The sequence below is a fragment of the Crocodylus siamensis genome, chromosome 3, assembly GCF_052110815.1.
Source record: "Crocodylus siamensis isolate JL-2025a chromosome 3, ASM5211081v1, whole genome shotgun sequence".
Lineage (NCBI taxonomy): Eukaryota > Metazoa > Chordata > Crocodylia > Crocodylidae > Crocodylus > Crocodylus siamensis.
Genome location: NC_143397.1, coordinates 128,069,235 through 128,083,668, shown reverse-complemented (window position 1 = coordinate 128,083,668; position 14,434 = coordinate 128,069,235). Strand labels below are relative to the sequence as shown.

The 14,434-nt window shown below is 45.6% G+C and overlaps 1 protein-coding gene and 1 long non-coding RNA gene across 3 annotated transcripts in view; one reads left to right on the top strand and one right to left on the bottom strand.

The window, feature by feature from the left end:
- The window catches only part of DSP (desmoplakin), a 49,346-nt gene extending 45,987 nt beyond the window's left edge, over positions 1–3,359 (bottom strand). For both annotated transcript variants that reach the window (XM_090039166.1, XM_090039167.1), the window contains exon 1: positions 3,123–3,359. In XM_090039166.1, coding sequence (XP_089895292.1) covers positions 3,123–3,319 — 197 coding nt within the window. In that variant the 5' untranslated portion in view covers positions 3,320–3,359. The remainder of the gene's footprint in view (positions 1–3,122) is intronic.
- Positions 648–14,434, top strand: part of LOC149868788 (uncharacterized) — a 33,532-nt gene continuing 19,745 nt past the window's right edge. Inside the window, exon 1 of the long non-coding RNA XR_016441331.1 lies at positions 648–2,951. This is a non-coding gene — a long non-coding RNA (uncharacterized LOC149868788). The remainder of the gene's footprint in view (positions 2,952–14,434) is intronic.

The window sequence follows — 14,434 nt, the reverse complement described above, 5'->3', positions numbered from 1 at the left end:
TCTACTCGTAGATCAAGAAAACCTGAAAAGGAATTGCAATGAAGCCGATGTAATTACACTAGGTAAAACCTGTGAAGGTCAATTTGCATGTATAACTTCAGATGAAAGTGTAAGGCATTTGCAGTAGGATCTTATTGGCAGAACAGACACTTAAAAAAACCCCATACCTCAGCTTTTGGTCTTGGAATTAAGGGCATTTATAGATGTGCTCCAGGAGTAGGGGGTGTTCTAATTAAAGCACCCGGAGCGTCATATGTATCTGCATCCCCATGCTGAAAAATGGCAGCAGGGGTGCTTTAACTAAAGCTTGTTGAATGAGCTTTTAGTTAAAGTGCCCCCACTGCCACTTTTCAGCACAGGGACGCTGATACACAAGACGCCAGAGTCTGCTGGAGTGCGGTAATTACCACACTCCAGCAGACTCAATTAATGGAGTCTAAATACATATAGGCACCCTATACATATATGTACTGCATCAAGGAATCCCAAGTGCCTGTTGACGTTATATGTCCCTAGTGCAATATTTGATTGTTGCCTATATATACAGTAATTGAGATTTGAAACATGAATAGGTATTATAAAGTATTTTATTACTATAGATGATTTCAAAATAATATAGCAGTATGGACTAACAGTTATTCATCACAACCTATACAGAGAAGCCTCAAAATAAATAAACTAAGAACTGGAAGTCTGAGCACGAGTCACAGGAACCAGACAATGCATAGCTTTGTTTATTGTTGCATTGCCCTCTCTCAAAGGATATGCACCTGAGCAGAGTTGTAAGTGCAGGCTGTGCAATCTCTTTTCACTTCCCTTTTATGGATTTACTTGATTTAACATTTAACAGTTGTATGTTCTTGTTTGATGTATATGTGTACTTATGGTGTGCCTGAGCTGGAATAAAAAAGCACTGGCAATACAATGGGAAGTTAAAGTGCTGGATTTGTTATAGATGGTTCAACACTGGTGCAGGCAGCACCAATGCACAATCAAAATAAATTCTTCCTGCTATTTTTCACTGAAGGTAATCATTAATCAGAGGAATTAGGTGAAAACACCTTTTGCATATACTCTGACAACAGCACTTAGTTTTTTCTTTAAACATGGGCCACATATCATACTCCATAACACTTCTGAACATACACCGGTATCAGTGAGAGCAGAATTTCGTTGTTAACCCTGAGCTGGAGTCAGAATTCCCTCCTCCCTGTGGAATCTACTCATCTGGAATGTTACAGAATCAGGACTTTAAGTTACAAAGGCTGACAGAGATAAGAAAGACATGCATGAGCAAATAAAACCTATTCAACCTGGTCTGCACTAGATTTATTCTTTAAAATTTTAAGTGCTTAACTATAATGCTTAGTGATGTGATTTTTTTTCTTTTACTGGCATACTGACAAGCAGTAGGAGTCCTTAGTACAGTTATATACTGGTATATGGCACTTTGTATCAGTAAAGTTTATTTTGCTTTACAAAATCAGAATGAGCTATATTGTTAATGCTATTTTATACCAGGATAAACACATCTACACATTCTTCTGCTTTTTAACCCTGCCATCTTGCATCTATCCATCTAGTATGTAACTCCATCAGAGAAACTGAATAGGGAGTTAAGAAGCGATCTAAGCAGCAATTAAACAATCCCATAGTTGCACTCTGGAGGCTAAGAAAAATTAGCTTTCTTAGGACAAAAAAAGACTGCAAGCTCTACTGTATCAAAATACTGTCTAACGTTTATTTAAATCAGTGTCGGCTTAAACCTAGTTTGCAGCAGTATCAATAAACCAAACTTGTTTATAAATTAATTCTTCTAAAGGACCACCTCCACTTATGCCAAGGGCCAGCCATCAATGGAGCAGGAGTGACTACAAGAGATTTATGTTAAAAATCTACAGAGAGATGACATTTAACTCCGTAGTAACATTTCTACAGAGAATTTGAAGAGTGAGGAAACGCAGATGAAAAGTGGAACCACACACTTTTCACAAAGGGTTCTGTACTGCAAGATGCACAACAAAGTGGAGCTGGATTTGGAAAAAGTAAAGCTGGGGGTTCAAGACAGACTCCAAGCCAGCCCTGGAGAAGCTGCTTGCCAGGGTTTAATGCTGAAGGAACCTGATGGAAAGCAAAGAGCAAAAGTGACTGTCTGCTCTCTGCCCGCTCACCCACACAGACGCCATTACAGGACAGCCTCAGGTGCTTATATTATGGGAGGTGAAAACATTACTTCTGCTGGCTCTCAGCCCTCCAGCCAGCTAACACTCACTGGCACAACATTAAAAAGCTCCCCCTCCACCTAACCAGTAAATCCAAAACACAAGGCAACTGGCCCTTCCCAGGGCACTAAAAAAATAAACTAAAAATCCCTCCTGTGCTGCAGGGTTGGGGAAAAAAGAGAGACCTATCTTTTTCTTTCACTTCTTTTATTCCATCAAGAGACAGCTTGGGGCTGCGGCTTCTCTCTGCAGCCCAGGGAGCTTTGCTTAGCCCCGACAAGTGCCACTTTGGGGAAATGCAATACCTTTTCTTAGACCAAGTCAACAAGCTGGAAAACTCTTCTTCCAACTATGTCGCACACAGCACACAAATGCCCTTTTGGCGGGGGGGTGGGGGGGATACATCTCTTTGACGGGGCTCTGCCCTTTTAACCAGTCTATGTGGGCTGAACTTCTGCTCTGTTCTGGGTAGAGCCCGGTTTGGTGGGCCCAACCTGTCTCTTCTGTTACAGGTACAGACCAGTTTCCGATCGCTTGTACCTGTAAAAGTCTCCTGTCTGTCTCTGGCCTTTGAGTTGGTCTCATCACAGGTACCCCAAGACCCTTGTCTGCCTATGTCCCTTCTCGGACCAACCCGGCTGCAACCTGCCAGACAAGGGCTTGGGGGCTTTGTAATGACAGGAGCGGGAAGCAGCCGAGATGTCCACTCGGAGGGGCAGCATCTGAACGGTAAGAAATGAGGGTGGGAAGGGAATCGCGCCGCGCCTGTCGGAGCTGCCAGGGCGCAGGGAAGAAGGACGAGGGCACGGACAGGAGGGGAGGGGAAAGGGTGGGGGGCATCCTGCTTGCTGCCCCTGCCCGCAGAGCTGGGCCAGGCCAGGGCCAGGCGGGGGCGCCTACCCGTATCCGTCCATGCCTATATCCCCTCCGTAGCTCTTGTAGTAGTAGGTCTTGTGGGTGTGCGTGTGCCCCCCGCCGCCGCCGCCGCCGCCCACCACATGGGAGCTGAGCTCGTAGCGCACGTCCGTGCCCGAGTCGGCCCGCGCCATCCTGCCCAGCGTACTGAGCCGCGGCTGCGACCCGCCGTTCACGCTCATGGTTCCCGCGGTCACCGGCCAGGCTGCAGCTCCGTCTCCTCCCGCGGGCTGAGGAAAGGCGAGGCCACACCTTCGGGGCGCCGCTTTAAAGTCCCCGCGAGACCCGCCCGCGCCCGCCCCGCGCCTCGCCTGCTGCGCGGGCCGCGCCCTTCGGACAGGCCTCACGGGCACCGCTGTGTAGTGGGCGTTTAAACAGTGTTTAGCAATGTGGGGGGCGAACAGGGGGCTCTAGGTGAATCTGGTCTCTTTTCTATTCACCCAAAGAGCCTCGTCTGCGTGCGGCCTCACACCCACACGGCTCCAACCTGCACCGCTGTAGCAGGGTATAGTGGACATTTTTAAAAATATTCATCAGTGTATAATCAACATTTTTAAAATGTGCATCAATGTATAGTGGACATTTTTAAAAATGTTCATCCGTGTATAACATGAACTGTTCCAAACAGGTATCCAGGTTGTAGCCGTATTGGTCTAGAGGAAAAAAAGCAACCAGGACTTGTGGTAGAGGTGATCTCTTTTGCTTAGACCAACTACATTTTTGCAAAAAAACCCAACGCAATCTTCAATTGCAAGCTTTTTGGCGCAAACACCCTTCTTCGGGCATTGGAGAAAAGACTGTAAGAGGTCTCCTGGGTAGAAATGGAAGTTGATATTTCATAGAAGAGTTGTAGGCATTGGTGACGTGTAGGGGGTGCACGCAGGTGCACGTGCAACCCCTGTGATTGGTGGTGCACTCCTGGCATTGACTGCTGCCACCTTTGCCAGCAGGTGGTCACCAGTCACCACCTCCCTCCCCCGCCAGCACCGGCGGCACCTGCAGGCGGTCACCGAACACCACTGGCTGCCACTGACACTGCTGGCAGCGTCTGCAGGTGGTTGCCACCCTACCCCCCACGGCCAACACTGCCATGGCTGCCTGAGGGAGCTCCCTGCTCACCACCACCAGGCCCTCTCAGAGGTTGAGAGAGGCCCGGGCCACTTCCATTTTTTGAGGCTTCCGGTATATTAAAAGAAATATTAATTCATAGTGCACTACAGGCGGTGTGGCCCGGTAAATGGGCCCGTGAATGAGAGGCCTGGGCCAAATGGTCCTTCTGGCCCCCCCGTGATAGGCCTTGACCACCACTACCACTGTCCGCAGGCAGTCGCCGTGCCCCCCCCAGCTTCTGTGGATACACGTCATTCATGGTTGAAGGTGTGGTAAAATCTGTTTGGAACAGACTCATAGTAGAGACAAGCTCTTTTATTAGACCAACTATATTTTTTCACAACACATTATTTTTAATTGCAAGCTTTCAGGCACAAACACCCTTCATTGGGCTTTGGAGAAAAGTTTGTAAAAGTTCTCGGTAGAAATGAAAGTTCATATTTCATAGGATTTCACAGAGGAGTCAATAGGTGGAATATTCCTCTGGGCACTCAGTTCATAGCTGGTATGGAGCCTCTCATCTCTTGTGAGGTTCTGTGATGATGCAAATTACCTTGAAACAAAGGCAGGGGCAGTCTCAGGGTTCAGGTGATCACAGTCTCTTCCTATGAAATACAAACTTTCATGTCTATTCAGAAGGACTTTCACAATCTTTTCTGCTATGCTTGAAGAAAGGTGCTTGTGCCCGACAGCTTGCAATTAAAGATTTTTTTTTTGCAAAAATGTAGTTGGTCTAATAAAACACATAATTTCTGCCACGAGATCTGATCCCAAATGTAGGATCATTTCTGAGGGGTGTTGGTTGTAACTTGGTTTAAGGGCACAGCCAGACAAGGTTCTTTGGGTAAATCCAGTCTCTTATGACACCAACTCAAATTGCTGGAAAAGTTCTAAAACGACAAAATGCTAAGAAGAATTTTTCCAACCATTGGAGTTGGTCTAATAAAAGATATTTTTTAAGGCATCCAGGTTGTTGCCAACTTGGTCTAGAGGCAAAAGGAATTAGAAGTTGTGGAAGAGGCGTATCTTTTATTAGAGCAACTAGATATTTGCAAACAAATTATTTTATTTATTTGCAAATGTATTATTTTTTGAGGCAGCTAATTGATGCAGCATTATGCCAAACCCAAGTCACTCACAGGGAATCCTTTTAATTGACTTTTGGGTTTGCTGTCAGCACTTTCTTTTGATGGCTTGCCTCAAAATAAAGACATGATTCAACTTTTATGACCCAGTTCTCATTCACTCACTGCCTTAGAGTGAGCAATATAAAGTAAATAATGATATTCATTTGCATGTGTATTAGCATATTTTCCATGTACAATAGTTTTTCAGCAAATATGATAATTTCATATTTAAGACCTGGCAACGCTGCATCCTGGCTGCTGCCCTCTCCCCTCCTGGCACTGGAAGGGGGCATGCAGCCACTGTGCTCGGTGCTGTACTGAAAAGGCAGCAGGAGGGGTGACATGGGGCAACGATGCCAGAGTTTTCAACCCTCCAGAATTGCCCTGGAGTCATTAGCTATACATCTCCAGGAGGCTGCTGAGAGTCACCCAGGAGAGAAAGGATAGGGTATTCATTAAAATAAAGATTAAATCATATCTATTATTATAAATACTAATAGTAATAAATGTATACATTCAACAAGTATCTTTTAATATTATTCTTATTTTCATGAAATAAAATGTTTATTAATACAGTATAAATGTATTAATATCTATTTAATTGCATGACAATAATTGTTAATAATATTAAAGGATACTTGTTGAATCCAATTTATACAGTTCATATATTTCATAGACATTAGGGCTGGAAGGGACCTCTGAAGATCATTGAGTCCAGCCCCCTGCCCAAAGGGCAGGAAGTCAGCTGGGGTCATATGATCCCAGCAAGAGACATAAATGAGGAAATGTAAAAAAAAACTTGCCCAAGGCCGGGATTTCTTAGGGTAATATCTTTTATGGACCAAATGCATAGTTGAGATGCATCTGAAAGCTTGTCAAACAAAGACAATCTTCATCAGGTGTTGATTATGAGCACTGACAGACACACAGCTCCCCATTGTAACTCATGGCACTTGAAGGAAGTACCATGAGTTACAGTGATCCCCCAGACTCAACAGATGTCTGCTTTTGGGTCTGGCAGGTTGGGGGATTCAGCTGCAGTTTGGAGTGGTGGCAAGTCTGCATTTGTTCTCCCCTAGACCTGTCCCTCCCCACTCCCAGCCCCAGCAATGTCTTCAGAATGGAGTCCAGTAGGTTTTTAAAATGTGTGCTTGCCTTCCTGAGGTGAAGCCATTCATGTTGTTATGTTGTGATAAAATCTCCCAGAACAAATTCAAACAGAGTTGGCATCACTAAAGGGTGCCAGGAGTGCTGTAGTTGCTGGACTCAGAATAACTAGTCCCTGCACTGTCTGGGATGGAGGGACTGCAGCCTAGTACCTCCCCAGCAGCAGTGGCAATCCCTCACTTTGAAGTTGATATGGCTCCTTGATGGGTCTTGAGGTGCCTTAAGAGTTCACTCCTTGAGAAGTTCCAGGTCTTTCTGCAGAGGAGTTAGGCTGTAGGCTGGGATTTCTCCTTTTCCTTCCTCCGCTCTCTCTGCTCTGCTTTGAGGGGGAGATGCTTTACCTCAAAATGGGATGCCATTTGGTTGAGGTTGTGGCATCATTGGTGTCAGTTGGCACTGGCAGCCAGCTTCTCCCAAATCTTGTTGTTGGCATCTGTTCTCTTGCATATCTTCAGTGCATCCTTGTGGCATTTCCTCTGGCCACTGTGAAATCAAGCTGTTCTGAAGTTGGGAACTCAAGCACTTGTTCTGGAAGCTGTGTCAGGCATCTGCACACAGGGGAAACAAAGAGGAGGTGGAGATACAGTCCTACTCTGACCACCTTCCTTGTCCAGCAGCAGTGATGTGCAGCCCCAAGAGGGAAGGGCAAACTGCGGCTACCTAAGAAGTGCTTAATTAAGAACTATCCCTTTGGGAAACCTTGTACCTTGCACCTTCATTAACTTCTGACTGGGCTGATGCAGCCCAGGCCCATCCCTGGTGCCATCTGCAGGGTGGGAGGGAGAGAAGAGAGCAGAAGGAAGTTGCAGACTGGGGTCTGCCCAGCCTGAGCTGGAGTGAGAGTGGGTGGATTGGAGCCCCCCCACCTTGCCCCACTCCAAGGCAGGGGGCTCCAATCCATCTGCCCCAGCTTCAGCTCAGGCTGGGCAAACCTGAGCTCACTACTTCCTACCCCTCCCATTCTGCTGACAGCACCAGAGCTGGGGATGGGGAGTGGAGGGGTAGGGGAGACACTACAGACAGGCAGCTCCTCAGTTGAATCACTCTAAAGTGGATCAGCTGGATTTCCCCTATCACCACCCAACAGGGAATGTCTGTTGCATCAGAAGGGGGTCTGTGCATCTCATGGCTGTCTTTCAAAAGTGCTATGAGTTAGACCATCTGTCCGTGCCCTCTATGACTTCTCAGGTTGTAGATTTCTTGGCAGCTGCTCTACAATATAGTCTTTTTTTTTAAATGATAGATGCTAAGGGTGAGTCTATTCTTCACTCAGAACAGTGTGTGCCTATGCTTGTGTGCACACACATGGGCATTTGCCAAAGTCCATAAAGACCTCTGTAAAATACCTGTTAGCTCCTTGATCCTCAGTCCAACCTATGCTTGATACATCAGTGATGAATTAAAGCAGCCGCAGGGGTATTCTGAATTGTGTTGGCTGCTGCAGCTTCCCAGCACAGCGGTTCTCAACCTTTTTAGACTCAAAGCATCCCTCAGCAAATGTCAGATCTTCATTTTCAGTTGACTTTTGACTGCAGAAAAACACTAGAGCAATTCTTTTGATCATTTCAGAAGAAAAGAATTTAAAAAGACCACAACTAGCCTGAATGTTTTTAATACTATGGGTTCCTATTGGAAATCTCTGGGTTTATCTTGTGAATCGTATTTGCACACCTAACAGCTGTAACATTGTGTGATCTGTTCAAAACAAGCAACAGGTCCCTGATAAGCACATTCTGAGACAATACAGAGCACTACGATACAAAGATTAACTGTGGCAGTAGATACAGACTGTAAGAGAACAGATGAATTTTCAGTGGGGCTTTTTTTAAGGAAGCGAGTGACTGCATTTGGCATACATGATTTGTTTTTTTCTAGGCATAAGGAAGGAGTATAGAAAAGCACCATGCTTGAGCAAATAAGAACAAGCAAGTATTTAGGTCTGATGTTTCAGGGACATTCAGGAAGCGGAAAGGAGTGCAGAAAGAAACAAGGCACTTAAAGGGATCAGAGATGCCTGAATTTTATTCCTCTGATATTCCAGTCCCCAATCTTTGAAGCCGATAAAAGGGTTTATTTAAACACAGAAATAGTTCATTATTACATGATTATGCAGAAATTCAAGATTTTCAAATGTTGGTGCATAACTTTAGTCACCTAAATCAGTGTTCAGACATCTAAACAAGAAACCAGTGTTTCAGTCCCAATAACTCCCATTGACTTCAGAAGGAGTGCACAGGTGTAGGTTTGAATAGGTCAGCCCAATGTCCTACATAACGGGAGATATCTGGAGACAGCACTGGAACAGAGGCCACAACTAGATCCAAGTAAAAATATGAGGCAGGGATGGGAGGGAGGGGACTGCTCCAGGCAAAACCTGAGTTGGTGTGAATCAGGATAGCAATGGAGTTTTGCCAATTTAGACCATGCAAGAATGTGACCCATTCATTTTTATAAGTAAATCATAATCTGATCAGTTTGATTGAGAAATCAAAGAAATCAGCCAAATGAAAAACTGTTTCCTGGACAAGCAGTGTGTGCTTTATGGCAGGGAATTCTGCTGCTCATGGTAGTAGCAACACCAAAATTAACAAGAATAGTAAAATGGAAGGAACTGAAACACAAAGTGGTTAATGTTCTATATGTGATTCTAAACAGATACAAGTATTTTTATTCTACAAAACTAACATATTTTTATATGAACTTTTCATTGGGTAGAACTGGGATAGCTAATTAGGTTGATACCAAATCATATAGGTATTCCTTAAAATTTCAGCTACAAGTGGAAAATGTCAGTATCCTACATGGAAACAAAAAAATATATTATTTAGACCTTACTCTGCCATTACTTTAGGCCCAATCTTTTTTGACCAGATCCTGAGATCCTTAAATTCTCTGACAAATATTTTGCTAGAGGAGCAACTAAGCTTACTTAAAGTAAAATATGAGGGCCAGATCCTATTCTATATATTAGTACCCAAGTGTGATCCTATTCAACCTGCATAAATCACTGTAAAAAATGTAACAACCCTACTTTCGTAACATACCATCACCTTAACCTTAGTGGTCTCCAATCTTTTTAAGTAGGAGTGTCACAGGAGCACTGAGGTGCCCTGTTCCTAAGCAGTAGAGAAGGGTAGCTGCCAATCTCCAGGGCAGCTCAGGTGCTGGTTGCTGTGGCAACCAGGTGGGTCATGTGACCAGAAGGGGGCAGGGCTGGGCCTTTATAAACAGCCCAGGCCAGAGCCTAGAGGGCAGTTCCCTTTTGGCAGGGGCAGGGGCAGGGGCAGGGGCAGGGGCAGGGGCAGGGGCAGGGGCAGGGGCAGGGGCAGGGGCAGGGGCAGGGGCAGGGGCAGGGGGGGGCAGGGGCAGGGGGTTGCAGCATGACCACCCAAGTGGCTATGGTATGGTTAGAGCACCAAGGAAGCGTAGACCGTATGTTATAAGCCAGAAGGCTTCTTGTTATGTTGCAGCCATTTGACTCATGGTTTAGTTATCGTAACCGGAGGACCGGGTGAGGCTGTAGGGGCGTGAGGAGGCCTCATGGGATCTCCTCAGCTGCGTGGGGGTTCCCAGTGCCCTGTGTGGGCAACAGAGTGGTGCCTGGGGCGGCACAGCTATTCAGTGCTGAGGCGGCACAGCGGGTAGCCCTGGGTGAATGATAGTGAGAGGCCTGAGCAGGGCAGAGGACCCCGCTCAAGGGGCCAAGCACCACAGTGAAGCCTGTAGGGACTCATGTTGGGCTCCAGGTGTGGGAGCCACATGAGCGGAAGCCTAGGGTGGGTGCTGTAAAGGCGATTAGCCTGGTAAGGGTGACCCAGGGGCTATTTAGGGCCCGGAGAAGGTGCCGAGAAGCTGAAGAGAGGCCCCAGGTGGGGCACGTACAATATAAAACCACCCCAAGGGGGAGGCATGTATTATTGACAGTCACCCCAAGACGGGTGCGGTCTAAAAGGTGTTCCAGTGGGCTTCCGCAGCAATAGGAATCCCAAGGAACCAGAGGGGCCAGGTAAGGCTCAGGCTGCCTGAGCCCAATTGATACAGATAATGAATACAAATAACTAATACAGATTGTGGGCCAAGCCCAGGGGCGCCAGAGAAGGGTGCTGGTTGCGGGCCAAGCCCAGGGGCGCCAGGTAGGGCGCAGAAGGTTAAGGACCGGATAACATCCAGGAAGAGCTGTGAGGCTTGGGGCGTGCTAAAGGGGAGGTAGGAGGCACGCATTGCCCATAAGGCAGGGGTGCATTGAGGCACCCCACTCGGAACGGGGAATAGTATTAGCACGGTGTCCAGGGCGATAAGAGGCAGCCTCCCATATTGAACCTTATAACATCAAAGACATGGCGGGCGAGTAGAGGGTGCTGGATTGCCTGATTGACACAGCAGGGGGTGCTAGTGAGATCACAGCCGCTCCTAGGCCCCACCCATGACAAGGAGATCACCTTTGGTACTTCAACCCAAGATCTACTGTGCGTCACTGCCACCCCCTCACCCCCAGCCGATAAATCTGTGATGAGGGAAGGCAGGGGTGGGGGGCAGATTAAAGCAGAGGGGGAAAAAAATTATTTGGGGGTGCGCCTCCCCAGCAGGTAAGTCCCACCCAGCCGGGGTCCCACTCAAACTTACCCCTGCTCCTGCCTCTGCAGCCCTGCCCCTTACCACAGGGGTCTCAATCTAGCTCCCATCCCTTCCCTCCCCCACAGACTGACAAAATCTAATTGCAAGAGGCTCTGAAATCTACTGGTGGATCAAGATCCACTGCATTGGTGACACATAGTGGGTGCATGCTGGTGCACATGTGCCCCCTGAGTGTGGCAGTGCACGCCCTGTGAAAGATGCTGCCGACACTTCCAGCGGTGCCTATGGGCAGTTGCCGCTCACCACCTGCCCTTCCCCTCCTGACACCGCCACTGCCGGCAGCATCTGTGGGCAGTCTGCGATAGCCTCTGGCAGCGTCTGTGGGTGGTTGCCAACTGCTGGTCGGTGCTTGCCAAAACCGCCAATAGCGCTGCACAAGCTCCCCGCTTACCATCGCCATACTCCCACTGCTAACAGCGCTGCTGCCACCTGCGGAAGCTCACCATGCCCCCAGGCCTCCAGGGGCACGTGGTGTTCATGATTCACTGGTTGGTGACCATATCACATAAAACAACAGGGCCTTTTGCATTAACCAGTTTTCAAGGACTTGAGCAGGATGGAATAGGATCATATTTAGGCACCTAATAGATTAAATAGAATCTGACTCTGCCTGTCTAAGAGGAATAATCCACACAGAAGAGATGAAAATCCACTGATTTCACCACCTCAAGTTTTGATTTAATTTAAAAAAAAAAAAAATATTGGTAGAATTCTTCTACCAAGTCTTTTGCCTCCTAGGGATGAAGCCAGGGGTTGTCATCCTTTTAACAGAGTCCCAAGGGCGACATAGACATCAAGGAATCTACATGAAGAAAAGGGAGTCCTTAGGAAGGTGTAATATTCTCGCTCATACAGCAGGGCTGGTCAGGACAGAGGAGGTGAGCCAGGGCACAATCTCCTCTTCACCCACCCCACCCAGAACAACTTACACCAAAATGATATTAGCAAAGAGTAACCTTTTCTTATTGAATGAGACTACTCAAATGAATCTGACAAGCTAAAGCTGCCTACCTTCCCCCACCACACCTATATTTTATTATATTATAAAAGTGAATGCATGTGACCAGCTGAAATCCTCTAAAACAGGTTGTTAATACCAGCTGCTATCCCATTCTACCATGGGTTTTTTCCTATAGCAATGCATCTTAAGGACATTGTCTCAACAGCCTCTTTCTCTCACTTAAGAAAGGAACAATTACATAAAAATATCATAGCTAAAACAAGTTAATAACCCAATATGTCTGATAAGATGTTTGAGTACTGGCAAATGCAAGTGTGAATGTACTCTCATTATTAAGCTTTATTATTGTTACTTAGATGCACTCAATGTCATGACTTCTTCAAACAGAAGTTTCATCATAAAGTTAAACTTGAAGATGACTTCAAATTTCTTTCTCTTCTGTTTTGTTTTCCTTAAGATTCCCCCAGGTTTGGACATTATAGACAGGTCACTGTGTACCTTGCTAATATATAGTGTATACTCCTATATAGTGTATGCTCCTATGTTATGGTCTCTTTGAGAAATGGCACCACTGGTTAAATTGAGTGGTTTTTATGAAGTGAAGGTGAATCTAGAAGCTTCCACACTCATTTCACTTCTTAAACTGCAGTTTAGACAATCTATGTTACCTTAATATCTCAAAACAAAAATGGGGTGATGCTTGGTTATTTCATAACAGACTTTTGAGCCATGAACTCCCTTCTTCCTGGAGGGTCTGATCATCAGCTGATGTAAGCTACTATAGCCCTTGTACTCCAAAGCCAATGGAGCTGATAAATTTGTCTGGCATTCCTTTAATAACAAAACTGTTGGGCTCAGATAACTTCAGTACTACTTTACTGGGGATTTCTTTATCTCAGACCGACTTACTGATTTCTACTGATTTTGGCCAGGCATATAGCCCCCGGCAGCATAATCCACTTAAAAGCCTAGATATACCACAACCAGTCCTGTGATTAAAAAGGAAGACAACCTAATTCTACTGTGCCTGCAGTTACCACCCCAGAAAGCAGTTCTGATTTAGCACCAAAAGGTCTAGAGAAGTAAACCTCATGCTAGTATTCATGGGCTGCCTTTCTTCAGAACCCATGTATTGGCTCTTCCAGGTAAGCATGCCACCCAACCTGAAATGCTAATGGTACTGATTAATGGAAGAGTAAGTAACTCTTGATATTCAGGAGAAAGTCATTGTGACAATGACATGGTTGTTTCCATATACTGCAGAAAAGGCTCTTGCAAGAAAGGGTGTGGTGAATTGTGTGTCAGTAAAACCTGATTGACTACTCACATGAAGAGTCTCAAATGCCTAGCAAATTTGCTGCAGGTGGAAAAAGCCAACAGAGCTGATTGTTATTTTTCTCATCATTGCAGACAACAATCTGAGTTCAGAGCTGCTTAGTTCAAACAATTTCATCCATGGAAATTGGATGGTGAAGCACAAGGTCCATTATTTTCTATTACATTTGTTTCTTCTTTCTTAAAATTAACATAACGATGTTTCATGAATCAATGATGACACACACACACGTTTGATGGCAGCAAGAGCGGTATAACAAGTACTATATATTCTTACTACTTTTACTATTAAAGTATTTGGCAACTGCCTGTTAATAAATATCGTATAGCAGCTAATTCTCAAGCAGTGATAATTAAAATGAGTCTGTGGTTTGCTGGGCAATACAGTCCACTTTCAATAGATAAACTGTTACAAATCCAGCTTAGATGCTGCCACCCAGCTGAGCTGTTCTCAGAGCAAAACAAGAGGTGGGACAGTGCTGGCTTTAAGTCACCTTTTATATTTTCTTGACAGTAAAGCTGGCTGTAGGCTGCTCTAACTTTCATACCCCCCACCCCTCCCCGCCTGCAGCCCTAAGAGACAAGGGGTCAATAGGACATTACATGCTGTGGGTTTTCCCTAGCTCTGCCCCTAGGTTAGAAATCAAGATATAAGGGTCATTTAAGTTCCATTCCAGTGGCTCAGTGCCTCCTAGGGATTGTCCTGGTTAAGGTGAATCCTCCATTAACTAAGTTAACTAGTCTTAACCTGTCACCTCTTCAGTGCTGCAAAGCAGTTGGATTATCCTGGTGTATCAGGATCACAGTATTTTTTTTTTTATTACTGCCATAATTAATACCGCATTTCTCATTTGTTTGAAAGAGGGAGTAACATATTAAGGCAGATTTCATTCTTTAAGGGCAGTTTACTATAGCCTGCATTTTTACAAACCAAACTTAAAAAGAATTTGCTTGATTAGGTT